Here is a 13508-nt window from a genome sequence, read left to right on the forward strand (position 1 = left end):
AACCTTAACTTGGGTGAAATAAAGGAAAACCTTTCATCATTCCTCCATTACATACTTTGTTTTGCAAATATTTGTAACAAAAACCCAAGTACACCCACAATGTGAATATCATTCCCATAAACGAGTGGGCCCTTCAAGCACTGAACTGGATACAAACTTTGTGGCCTGACTGATCACCCTTTTCTCATTTCTAATCTTCAAATTAATACCATCTTCCAGGGACAAAGTTTCTCTGAACTTGATTTCTTAGATACAAATCCTGGCTGTGCATCCCTGGATTTGCAGGAACATTAGTGAAACAAATCCTTATCTATCTTTCTTTTCAAATCTTTTTATTATTATCCAAAATTAACAAGAGTACATCGAAGTAGGCAACACTTACAATGTCTCAAGAAAAAAAACATTGTTTTAAAGATTGAAAAAATTTTGGTGACAAAAAAGGAGGAAAAAAAACCCATTAGGTGTTCAACCCTGGAGCCATGCATCATACAAAAAGCTTCTAAAGATAAGCATCAAACCGCCAGCAAGGAAAGAAAATGTACTAAAAATTTACAATTAGATCGTGGAGGAAATCTATCAATTAACTCAAATGATAGTAATGAGCAAATGAACCCCATCTTTTCTCAAAATCAAACATAGGTTCAAAGGCTCGACTTCTAATATCCTTATCTATCTTACCCATATGTTTCAAACTGTACACCTGGTTATCTCCCTCAGCCTTTCCACCTTGGTAAAGTTTTAAAGCCAAATCACTAACTTGGCATTTATCTTGTCTTTATACGTGTTTAGAAAATATTTTCCACTTTTGTTATCTCCTCCTGTGGGAGATGAGGTTTTGAACAAATATCTCTGTCCCCCACTTCACCAGGGCACACACTTCCCTCAGAGCCATATGGAGTTTTCATCATATTATCATGAATCACAACTTCATAACTGAAATTCACAGCACAACATCTTATAATTGCCAAACAAAACAATTTAAAAACAATGAATCTGGGGCCTTTTACAGAGAGAAATCCATCACGTCTGCTAGTACTCCAAAAGACCCGTTTGTTTGGTGCCTTTTCTCCTATCTCTGAACTCTGTATTTACTATTTTTATGCACTTCTCCACTAAAAAGCATTAAAGCTCCTACTTACACCATTATTTCTGGTATTCAACATCTTAAAACACTTATCACAAATAACAATCAGATTTTTGTTTGCAATGATCTAGCAGCCTCTTTACAGATGACCGGCTAATGTGGAAACTTTTCTATGAGAGTTGGAGTTATACAGCATGGAAACAGGTCCTATAGCCCTACTCAAAGTTCAAAGTAAAATTATTGTCAAGGTACATACTGTATATGTCACTATATACAACCATGAGATTCATTTTTCTTGTGGGCTTTCGCAGTTAATACAAGATCAATGAAAGACCACAGCCAACAGGATGTATAAAAAACAATGTGCAAGGACAAAATGAAAAAATATTAACAATGAATAAGTAAGCAATAAGCATAGAAAACATGAGATGAAGAGTATTTGAAAGTGAGTCCGATGGTTGTGGGGGCAAGTGAAGTTATCCCCTCTGGTTCAAGAGTAATAACAGTTTCTGAACCTGGTGGTGTGGGTCCTGAGGCTCCGGTACCTTCTTCCTGACGGCAGCAGTGAGAAGAGAGTATGCTCTGGATGATGGGGGTCCTTAATGATGGATGCTGCTTTCTTGAGACTGCACTCCATATAGATGTGCTCAATGTGGGGAGGGGTTTGCCCGTGATGTACTCGGCCATAACCATTACTTTTTACAAACAAGAAAAAAAATCTGCAGATGCTGGAAATCCGAGCAACACACACAAAATGCTGCAGGAACTCAGCAGGCCAGGCAGCATCTATGGAAAAGAGTACAGTCGACGTTTCGGGAACATCGACTCCACTACTTTTTATTGGCTTTTCTGTTCTTCCCTTTCTCATCAACCTCTTGTGAAAAGAGTCCCCCATTATGTTGCCTTTCCCCATAAATAAAGCCTATCATCTCAGTGCATCGCCTGTACATTTCTTGTCCAGGACATCATTGCTGAAGAGTGGTAGCTGTCAATGACACTTCCAATGAGCCCCAATGTTAGAGTCCTGGAGCAACACAGCACAGAGCCAGTCCCTTCACCCCCAAAGAGTCCATGTCACCAACATTCTCATCCAGATAGTCCCAATTTCCTCTGTTCTGCCCATGTCCCTCTACTCTCTCCCCCTCCATGTACCAATCGAAGTGCTTGTTAAATGATACTATTGTACCTGCCTCAATCATCTCATTCCACAACTCACCATCCACTGCGTGAAAAAGTTACCCCTCAGGTCCCTTTTAAATCTTTCTCCTCTTACTCTAATTCTACACCCCCTAGATTCAGACTCCCCTACCCTGGGGAAAGGCTTACCATCCATCTTATCTTGGTCTCTGATAATTTTAAACATTTCTATAAGGTCCCCCCTCTCGTAAACAAATTCCGACATTTTACTACTTCTCACCCGCCTATTACTTTCCCGGGTTCCCTTCTCCTCTCCTTTCTCAAATGGTCCACTCTCCTCCCCTACCAGATTCTTTCTACTCCAGCCCTTGACCTTTCCCACCCTCCTAGCTTCACCTATCACCTTCCAGCTAGCCTCGTTCCCCTTGCTCCACCTTTTTATTCTTCCCCCTTCCTTTTCAGTCCTGAAGAAGGGTCTCGGCCTAAAACGTCGACTGTTTATTCTTTTCCGTAGATGCTGTCTGACTTGCTGAGTTCCTCCAGCATTTTGAGCGCACTGCTTTGGATTTCCAGGGTCTGCAGCCTTAAGCGTGTTTGTGATTGGTCTCCTAGCCTGGCCAACCTTTCCCCGTGACACAGACCCTCTAGTCCTGGCAACATCCTTGTAAACCTTGTCTGCATTCTTTCCAGTGTATTCACATCTTTCCTATAACAGGGTGACCAAAACTGTACAGTACTCCAAGTGCGTCCTCACCACCGTCTTGTACAACTGCACCATTATGTTCTGCCTCCTATACTCAGTCCCCTGACTAATGGAGGCCAGTGTGCCAAATTCCCCTTTCACCGCTCTGTGAAGCCGTTTACTATTTAGTTACAGCGTGGAAAAGGCCCTTCCAGTCCTTTGAACTGTGTCACCAGCAACCCTCAATTTAACCCAATTGCGGGACAATTTTACAACGACCAATTAACCTACGAACTGGTATGCCTTTGGACTGTGGGAGGAAACCCACGCATACCACGGGAGGGGATTGAACTCTGACGCTCCAGGCTGTAATAGCGCGGTGCTAACTGCTACACCATTGTGGTGCCCTGCATTGAAATCTATTTGTCACTCCTCGACCCTCTTCCCTAACTGCTCAAGATCCGCAATAACTTCCTTCACAAAATGACGCCCAATTTCATGTCATCTACAAAGCTACTGATCAGACCCTGTGCATTCATATACAAATAACAAGGGTCACAACACCAACTCCTGCGTCACACTAGTCACAGGCCTTCATTCTGAGAAACAACCTTCAACCACCACACTCTGCTTCCCACTACCAGGCCAACTTTAAACTTACCTAACAAGCTCTTCCTGAATTCCATGGAACTCAACCTTCCAGACCAGCCTACCATGTGTGACCTTTTCAAAGGCCTTGCTAAAGTCCAAGTAGCCTCTGCCTATCCAGATGCCAGCAGACCCTGTCCCTCAGAACTCCCTCCAGTAACTTCCCCACCACTGATGTCACGCTGAATGGCCTGTAGTTCCTCAACTTGTCCTTGTTACACTTTCTAAATAAGAAAACACTAGTCACTTTCCAGTCTTCTGGAACATCACCAGTGGTTAATGGTGAAGCAAATATCCCCTTAAGTACCTCCGCAATTCCTTCTCTAGCCTTAATGTGCTGCAAGGTTCCAAATACTTCCTCCCTGATAATGTAAATGCCTTCCAAAATGTCACCACTTGTTTCCCTTACCCCCTGAACAACCATGATTTTCTTCCCAGCAAATATTGAGGAGAAATATTCATTGAAAGTCCCACCACTTCCTGCAGCTCGGGACATCAGCTGCCAAGTGGGACCTGGTCAAAGACCAAAGGAACTCTCCCTAGCCATCCACCTTTATTTAGATATAGACCCTCGTGGGATTTTCTTTCACCCTTCCTGCCAGATCCATACTAGGCCTTCTCTTTGCCCTCCTGTTTTCTTTCTTAAGCGAGTTCTTAATCTTTTTACAGTCAGTTTCTTACATTACAGACCTTTTCCCATGCTTGTTGTTGAAGAGGGGGTTACACTGAAGCTGTTCGTATAACAACTTGATATCTGCCAGGCCAGGCAAGAATATTAAAACAGCCCCTATTGAAACAATTAGATGAAAAATGAAAAGAAAAGCAACAAGATATACATCAAACACACTCCTGATATTCCAAAACTGCATTATTTTTATAGCTAGCAATCACAAGAAATTAGAATTCCTTGATTGGATGTTTTTTTTTAATATTAGGGAAACAGGTATCCCTTGGACAATGGACAACCAGGAACAGAAGGAAATTAAAACAAGCAGAAATGTATAATTTAATTTAGAGATACAGCACAGTAACAGGCCCTTTGGCCATCCATCTGACCAATTAACCTAACTCGTACGCCTTTGGAATGTGGGAGGAAACTGGAGCCCTCCCCTCCTGGGAAAACTTAAGAATGTAGAAACTCCTTACAGACAGCAGAGGGAATTGAACCTGGGTCACTGGCGCCGTACAGCATTACGCTAATCGCTATGTTTATGTGCCATCTTTATAGTGAAAAAAAAACTCTTTGGTCTGCAAGGGCAGCTACTGAGTTTATAATTTGCAGCCTCACTCACACTCTAATCTCTCCCATTCACTTCCTGTATTCTTCCAACAATCCCAGTGCAAGCTTGTACATCTTCCTTCAGAGTTCACCGAAATTTCTGCATTTAACAATTTTAGATAATCATTCTTTTTTCCCTCTTTCACCTACAGTTATAGCAGTACCAGCACATTACAATTTCTTTCTTCTGACTTTAAATAATGATTTTGAATAGTTAACTTGACTTTCGTAAGTCAAAGTATTGATACAGGAGTTGGGATGTTATGTTGAAGTTGTATATGATGTTGGTAAGGCCTAATTTGGAGTATTGTGTGCCATTCTGATCATCTACCTGCAGGAAAGATACCAGTAAGATTGAAAGAGCACAGAGAAAGTTTACAAGGATGTTGCTGGGACTTGAGGAACTGAGCTATAGGGAAAGGCTGAATAGGCTAAGACTCTTTTTTTCCCTGGAGTGTAGTAGAATGAAGATTTGATAAAGGTGTACAAAATCATGGATAGGAAAAATTCAAAAAGGCTTTTTCCACTGAAGTTGGGTGAGACTAGAACGAGAGGTTCTAGATCAAAGATGCAATGTATAAGGGGAACATGAGGGGGAACTTCTTCACTCAGAGGGTGGTGAGTGTGGCACGAGCTGCCAGCAGAAATGGTGGATGAGAGCACAGTTTCAACATTTAAAAGTAGTTTGGATAAGTACATGGATGGAAGTGGTATGGAAGGCTATGGTCCAGGTGCAGGTCAATGGGACTAGGCAGAATAATAGTTCAGCATGGACTAGATGGGTCAAAGGACTGTTTGTGTTGTAGTGCTCTGACTTCATGACAACTTTGGCCTGCACTCCATCACAGACCTCTCTGACCTTTTCACCCTGCTGCTTTTACAGACTTATTTTCTCACCTCTCCAGTTCTGACAAAGGCTCCTTGATCTGAAACACCAATTCAATTTCTCTCCCCTATGATGCCAAGTATTTTAGGAAGTTTCTGTTTCTGTTACAGCAGGAAACCAATTTTTATTTTGTCTCTTAGTGCATTACTTGCCCGCTCCAGGAATATACTTGGAAAAATGAAAACCACTGTGTGTTAGGCTTTGGAATTATGGAAATAAATAAAGTATATAGTTGCATAAAGAACCACAGAATCACGCAGTGAGCCCATAAAATCATATCATGCTGAAAAGCCCATTTGGCCCAATGTGCCTGAACTGCCTTTAGAAGTGAAGATTAAAGATTACCTTTATTTTGTCACATGTACATCGAAACATACAGTGAAATCCATCATTCGTGGCAAATCAAATCAGTGAGAATTGTGCTGGGCAGCCCACGTGTCGATATGCTTCTGATGCCAACGTAGCATGCCCACGAATTACTAACCCTAATCTGTATGTCTTTGGAACGTGAGAGGAAAATAGAACACCCAGTTTTTCTTCAAATGCTCTCAAGGAGCAAGGATCAACTTTATTCCCCATATACATTTACGTATTGGGAATTTGCAGTGGTGTGTTGGTCAGGGCAAGACATGCAACCAAAACAAAAAATCAACATTCATCAGTTATAAGTGCAGTGACTGAGCTAAACAGTGGAGAGCATGGGGGCTAAGTAGAATGTTGATCAGATTAATTGCCGGGGGAGGGATTTTTAAGATGGTGTGGTTTTTGTTTTAATAGCCCTATAGCACTTTCCAGAAGGGAGGTTTTGGAAGAGACAGTTTGCTAGGTGGATGGGTAGGGTAAGTGTAAGAGTGTAAAAGACAGGCAAGAGTGTGATATTGGACTGCTGGAAAATGGTGCTGGAGAAGTGGTAATGGGGGACAAGGAAATGGCAGATGAACTGAATAAGTATTTTGCATCAGTCTGCACGGTGGAAGACACTAGCAGTATGGTGGAAGTTCCAGGTGTCAGGGGACATGAAGTGTGTGAAGTTACTAAGAGAAAGTTCTTGGAAAACTGAAAGGTCTGAAGGTAGATAACTCACCTGGAACAGATGGTGTACACCCCAGGGTTCTGAACGAGGTGGTTAAAGAGATTATGGTGGCATTAGTAATGATCTTTCAAAAATCACTAGATTCTGGAATGGTTCCAGAAGACTGGACAATTGTAAATGTCACCCCACTCTTCAAGAAGGGAGAGGCAGAAGAAAAGAAATTATAGGCCAGTTAGTCTGACCTCAGTGGTTAGGAATACGTTGGTGTCGATTGTTAAGGATGTGGTTTCGGGGTACCTGGAGGCACATGATAAAACAGGCCATAGCTAGCAATGGTTTCCTCAAAGGAAAATCTTGCCTAACAGAACTGCTGGAATTCTTTGAAGAAATAACAAGCAGGATAAACAAAGGAGAATTGATTGATGTGTATTTGGATTTTCTGAAGGCCTTTGACAAGGTGCCACACATGAGGCTCCTTAACAAGCCACAAGCCCCTGGTATTACACAGAAGATTCTAGCATGGATAAAGCAGTGGCTGACTGGCAGGAGGCAAAAAGTGAGAATAAAGTGAGTCTTTTCTGGTTGGTTGCTGGTGACTAGTGGTGTTCTACAGGGGTCTGTGTTAGAAAAGATTCTTTTTACGTTATATGTTAATGATTTGGATGATGGAATTGATGGTTTTGTTGCAATGTTTGCAGACGATATGAAGATAGGTAGAGGGCCAGGTAGTTTTGAGGAAGTAGAGAAGCTACAGAAGGACTTAGACAAATTAGGAAAATGAGCAAAGAAGAGGCAGATGGAATACAATGTTGGGAAGTATACGGCCATGCACTTTGGTAGAAGAAATGAAAGGGCTGACTATTTTCCAAATGGAGAGAAAATCGATGTGCAAAGGGACTTGGGAGTCCTTATGCAGGATTTCCTAAAGGTTAACTTGCAGGTTGAGTTTGTGGTGTGGAAGGCAACATGCAATGTTAGCATTAATTTTAAGAGGACTAGAATATGAAAGCAAGGATGTAATGCTGACACTTTATAAAGCACTGTTGATACCTCACTTGGAGCAGGTTTAGGCCCCTAATGTTTTAGAAAGGATGAGCTGAAACTGGAGCAGGTTCAAAAGAGGTTCACAAAAATGATTCCAGGTTTGAACGTCTTGTCATATGAAGAGCATTTGATGGGTCTGGGCCTGTATTCACTAGCATTTAGAAGAATGAGGGGTGATCTTATTGAAACCTATCGAATGGTGAAAGGCTTTGATGGTGTGGATGTGGAGAGGATATGGTGGGAGAGTCCAATACCAGAGGACACAGCCTCAGAATAAAGGGGTGTACTTTTATAATGGAGATGAGGTGGAATCTCTTTAACCAGAGAGTGCTGAATCTATGGAATTCTTTACCACAGGCCAAGTCTGTATGTATATTTAAGGCAGAGGTTGAAAGGTTCTTGATTGGTCAGGGCATGAGGGGATATGGGCAGAAGGCAGGAGGCTGGGGCTGAAAGGGAAATAGATCAGCTGTGATGAAATGTCAGAGCAGACTCGATGGGCCAAATGGCCTAATTCTGCTGCTATATCTTATGGACTTATTTTGGCAGCACAGTAGCATAGGAGTTAGCGTGATGCTTTACAACACCAGCTATCAGAAGATTGGGATGCAATTCCCGCTGTTGTCTGTAAGGAGTTTGTACATTTCCCCCGTGAACACGTGGGTTTCCCCTGGTGCTCCGGTTTCCCTCGCATTCCAAAAATGCACAGGTTAGTAGGTTCACCGGTCACACAGGTGCTATTGGGCAGCGCGGATTCTTAGGGCTGCAAGAGACTGTTATCATGCTGTATTTCTCAGTAAAATAACATTTTAGAATTATCTGCAAAGGATTTTTGGGTAGATGCTACTGTTGTGTCTGTACTGGAGCAACTTGTCTAGAGGTATGACTTGTTTTCAAGGGCAGGTCACACAGCATTCAAATGAACTTTGCTTGAAAGGGAATTTTTACTGATGTAGTTACACTTGGTTAAGAAAAGGAGCCAATTAGAATCTAACATCACGACTGTACCACGGAATGGCTGCTTCAATGACCTTAATTGAAATATCACATTTGAAAGCACATAGAAGACTTTACTCCACTAACCTGGAGGGTAATCATGTTTTCCATCCACAATCCATTCCAGTAGAGCTTCAATTAAATCCAAGTTGATCTTATCCAAATCCATGCTAGCCAGAGTCTTTAATACAGATTTACTAACATCTAAAAAAAAGCCTTAATTACCAATACAGCAAAATCATGGCTTTTCACCTAATTCATCAGGATATCATCACCTTCTGCCTTGCAGATTACGTACATTAAGTGTATATAAACTGGACAAATCAAGAATGTACATTTTCTCCTGCTCTTTTCAAAATATTGCCTTGACAGTTTCAGGATAATTGAATGTCCTCCTTAGCTTTCATTTTTCTTGTACTCTTCAGAAAGCTTTTATGATAAAAACATCAGGAGCAGTTGCTTTAGGATACTGACTAATTTTTTTGTGTTTCACCTCAAGCACAGCAGTCCATATCCAGGTCGTGGGGTTTTAACAGCGAGCAATTGAAAATGCCAGGCTAGCTCCTCTAAAAGAATTCACAAGCTAAATGGCCTTCTACTGTTTTACATGATCCAATGTCACCACAAAACAGAACTCACGGCACCTTTAACGTAGGTACGCTTCCCCAGCTTCTTATTATAGGTAAAATAAGACGCTGAGTCAAAGCAGGAGATAAAGAGGTCAGAGAGATGGGTTTTTTAAAAAAAGTTGAGCAGAAGATAGTGATAAAGGCAAAAAGGTTCAGCAAGGATATTTGTAGCTTGGAGACTGGAGAGTGGAGAGGAAGGAGAGGAGCAAGCCAGAGACAGATGGAGCATTTAGCAAATTGGGGTTGTACGGGTGAAGAGGAACTGAGATCACCAATGACCTAACAAACTGGAAAAGAATTTGGAGCTTGAGCTCCTAAGGCACTGAAAGCTAACTGGTAATGGGTGAGCAGGTTTCATGGAGAATACGAAACAGATAATAGATCTGATAGGTTGAAGTTTACAGAGGATGTAACTACAGAATGCAAAAAGCAGTGACAGAAGTTCCAGTAGTGTATAGTCTGAGGGTGGAGAGAAACAGCTGAACATCAGCAGATAAATCGCACTACACAAAATGGAGGTTCACCATCAAAGTGGCCAAACTAACTTGACTGAGGATGCCAGTTAGACTGGAAAAAGATATAGATTATTATTTTTAAAATCTGGCTAGATTTGAACTTAAAATTATATGCTTAGTGTGGTTAATCACTATGTTTCTTGTTTCAGTTCCACACAAGGATAAAACACGCACTTTCCAATCCAGAAGCCTACCTTTGTATCGAAGCATCAGTTGATTAACATTCAGCTGCTGGTCAGGTATGCTGTCTTTGACTGCTGGCTGATCCTGTAGTCGCAGAGACCTTAGCTGCTCCTCAAGGACTGGCATTGGATTAAAGTTATTTTTACCTTTAGCCACCCAAGACTCATCATACTGGTTCAGCTTTGCGGGTCTTGCATAAGGGCTTCTATCTTCTAAAACATACCTAGAATTAGCATAGCAGTCGTTACATCAGAAGCAAAGAACCTTTTATCCAAATCTTACAAATTTGTTTTGCCATTTTGGTGAACACTTCACTTTCTGAAAGGCTGCACTGTAATGATAGGGGTACCCGAGAGTTCTGGCAAATAAAGATTCTCAAGATCAGTCTGTACATTGTAGTACTTTCTACAGAGGTAAAAACACAGCCAGACAATGTCATTGTCATAACCCCAGAAGCATAAATAACACTTTTAAAATGTAATTGTAGGGATAAATGCAAGAAATAAGGAGCCCAATAAAAAGTTTCTGGCTAGATGAGAGCAAATGCAAATAAGCACATTGTTAGACAAATGTAAAGGAAAGAAATAGCAAACAGCAGACAAATGGGAGAATTGTAATAAACTGCAACAGTTGTCTGGATGACCAACTGCAAGGAAAGAGCTAAATTTGATTCCTCCTTGGTACATGCTAAAATGTGCAACACAAAATGGACATTTGTAAGACAAAATGGTGTTAACTTAGGATGTGGGAATGTTTTAAGGAACTAGTCTACATCAAAATTTTGAGAACTTAGGGTAAGTAGATAATGGTGAAAAATGTGTTTGTCTAGACAAGTACGGGATAAAATGTAATTTCCCGAAAGGGTATAAAACGGCGCAATTTCTCAGTGCAAGGAGGAATCTTCTCGTGCTGGGTAGAGACTTCTGTAGAGTTGGCCATAAAGGTAAGGACATTGAGAGGGGGTGTCGGAGAAAATTGTGTGGAGTGGCTTAGTGACTGATTGATATGTATTATTTTGTCTCTTTTACTACTTTATTAATCATTCTCATTCTTTCTATATTTTATTCTTTACATAACTCTGTGCAGTACTTCCTTTGCTTCCATTTAACTTTTGCTGCTCAATCACAAAAGAACAAGGAAAGGGATTTTAAATATTTTCATTACACCAGCTGAAAGGTGTGGGTTGGAAGGTTGAAGTTGAACTGATTTAATGTATTTGTTCATGGGATGAAAGCGTCACCAACAATGCCGGCATTTGTAGTATGTCCCTAACCACTCCAAATGGGTGACAGGTTTCCTTGCCTGATGAGCATTAGTGCACCAACTGATTTCTGACAAACAGTACTTTCATAATCTCTGATTTATTTAATTAATTGAGCTCGAATTCCCCTGCTGCCATGTTGGGATTCAAACTTATCTCTCTAGCTCAAGGGTACCAAACTCTGACTGCTAGTCCAGGAGCCTACCAATATACCCACTATACTTATTTGAGTCCAATTTCCAATTATAAATATGTACAATTAACATTATTAATATAAACTCTCTTCTCCTATCAGATAGGTAGGAAAGGTAAAGGGCTGGAGGAGAAGGAATCTGATAGGAGATGAAAGGGAAGGAGGAGGGGCACCAGGTGGGTGTGAAAGAAGAAAAGATGTGAGGAATAGGAGGAGGAAGGGGGATGGGTAAAAATTATTAGAAGCTGGAGAAATCGATGTTCATGCCAGTAGGTTGGAGGCTACCCAGCTGAGAGTGGCCTCATTGTGGCAGTAGAGGAGGCCATGGACCAACATGTTGGAATGAGAATGGGGATTGGAATTAAAATGATGTCAACATGATTTATGTCTACTTTATGTGGAAACTCAGAACTGAGAGATTTTAAAAGGAGTGCATAAAATAATTGGAAGTGGAACAGGCCAGCTGGTCTTCAAGCTTCCGACATGGTTCATCAATAGCATAGCTCCTGATTCTGAGACAGGTTCTCGGGATCAAAGCTCGACAGCCAGGGCATCATCCCTCCTGAATTTACCCTGTCCAAAACTAAATCTTGTGTCCTAGAGAGATCACCTCTCTCTCTTCTGAACGGCAGGAATCACAAACCACATCTGCTTAATCTCTCCTCCTACCCATCTGTTATAGGAAAAGATCATAAATTAGCAAGACTGGTCCTCGGCTGTGGGGAAACAATATCAATATTTAATGTGTGGGCACTCAGGTTCAATTCCCGCTGCTGCCTGTACTTTCTCCCCATGATCACGTGTGTTTCCACTGGGTGCTCGCGTTTCCTCCCACATTTCAAAGATGTACAGGTTACTAACTTAATTGGTCACATGGGCGTAATTGGGCGGCGCGGGATTGTTGGGGCAGAAAGGCCTGTTCCTGCGTTATATCGCTAATTAAATAAATATTATACATTGCTATTATGTTTTACTCAACAAAATCCTTTGACCCCATCAGTAGAGGCAGATTGAGGAGCATCCCCTCCATTTTGAGTGGTATCACGAACTTGTTTCCATCAGGAAGCCACATGATCTCTTATTTCCATCCATCTGTCCTCTCCTCTCCCCTCTTCAGCTGATCTCCTGGCCTCCCATCCTATTGCTCCTCACCTCCACCAACTACATCAGTCACTAAGGGTTCGCAATCCCTCCTCCTCCCCAGCCTATAGTCCTCATTATCCCACAGAACTTCCCAGGTCTCCATGCAAGAAATTGGTCAGATTTACTGCAGCTGTTCAGTGATCTTCAACGTAGTCATCATTTTGCTTCTGAAACTCTACAGAATTTAGTTCAGGATTTCAGCACTGAGGGAATGAAACAATTCTGGCACCCACTGGTAACACCAAACACTCCAAGGTCAGGTGTTGCATTGTTTCATGCAGAATAAAACTTCCTTCTATTCTGCCCCAACAATGGGGGTCACACGAAACAAAACAAGAACTGGCATTGTCTGGTAGGACTAAACGGTCTTTTCATTGCTGTAAGTTTCACGCAAATATAAACAAGTTTATGGTTTTGTTATGGAGTGAACAAGGGAAATCACCCCCTTTCCTAGAAAACTTTCTCCAGTTGCACAGCAAATACTTTTTACTGTCACTGGGATATTTTCATGAAGCTGCCAGTTTGATTTGGATTTCCACTCAACTTCATCTGGTATAAGCCTCTGATGTTTGTGCGTTATCCCACACCACAAACTACTTCTCTACGATGGCTAACACAATGCCTTCACATCTGTTCGAGAGGCAGCTGTGACTATTTTGCTTCTCTGTTGGAAAGCTGTGATTAGACAGTTTCTTTTACAAGAGGGACTAGCAACCAACTGTTCCTGTACATTCAGCTGAAGTCTGGGAATGGAGTCAAAGATGGCGCCTAATTGACCAAGCAGTGGGAAACTGG

The 13508-nt window shown here is 41.6% G+C and overlaps 1 protein-coding gene across 3 annotated transcripts in view; it reads right to left on the reverse strand.

Annotated features, from left to right (window-relative positions):
- The window catches only part of dhx57 (DEAH (Asp-Glu-Ala-Asp/His) box polypeptide 57), a 79443-nt gene that overhangs the window by 27180 nt on the left and 38755 nt on the right, over positions 1-13508 (reverse strand). For all 3 annotated transcript variants that reach the window (XM_063056357.1, XM_063056356.1, XM_063056354.1), the window contains exons 13-15: positions 10128-10339; positions 8877-8993; positions 4242-4338 (exon numbers count right to left, since the gene is read on the reverse strand). In XM_063056357.1, coding sequence (XP_062912427.1) covers positions 4242-4338; positions 8877-8993; positions 10128-10339 — 426 coding nt within the window. The remainder of the gene's footprint in view (positions 1-4241; positions 4339-8876; positions 8994-10127; positions 10340-13508) is intronic.

Source organism: Mobula hypostoma, chromosome 8 (genome assembly GCF_963921235.1).
Source record: "Mobula hypostoma chromosome 8, sMobHyp1.1, whole genome shotgun sequence".
Classification (NCBI taxonomy): Eukaryota; Metazoa; Chordata; class Chondrichthyes; order Myliobatiformes; family Myliobatidae; genus Mobula; species Mobula hypostoma.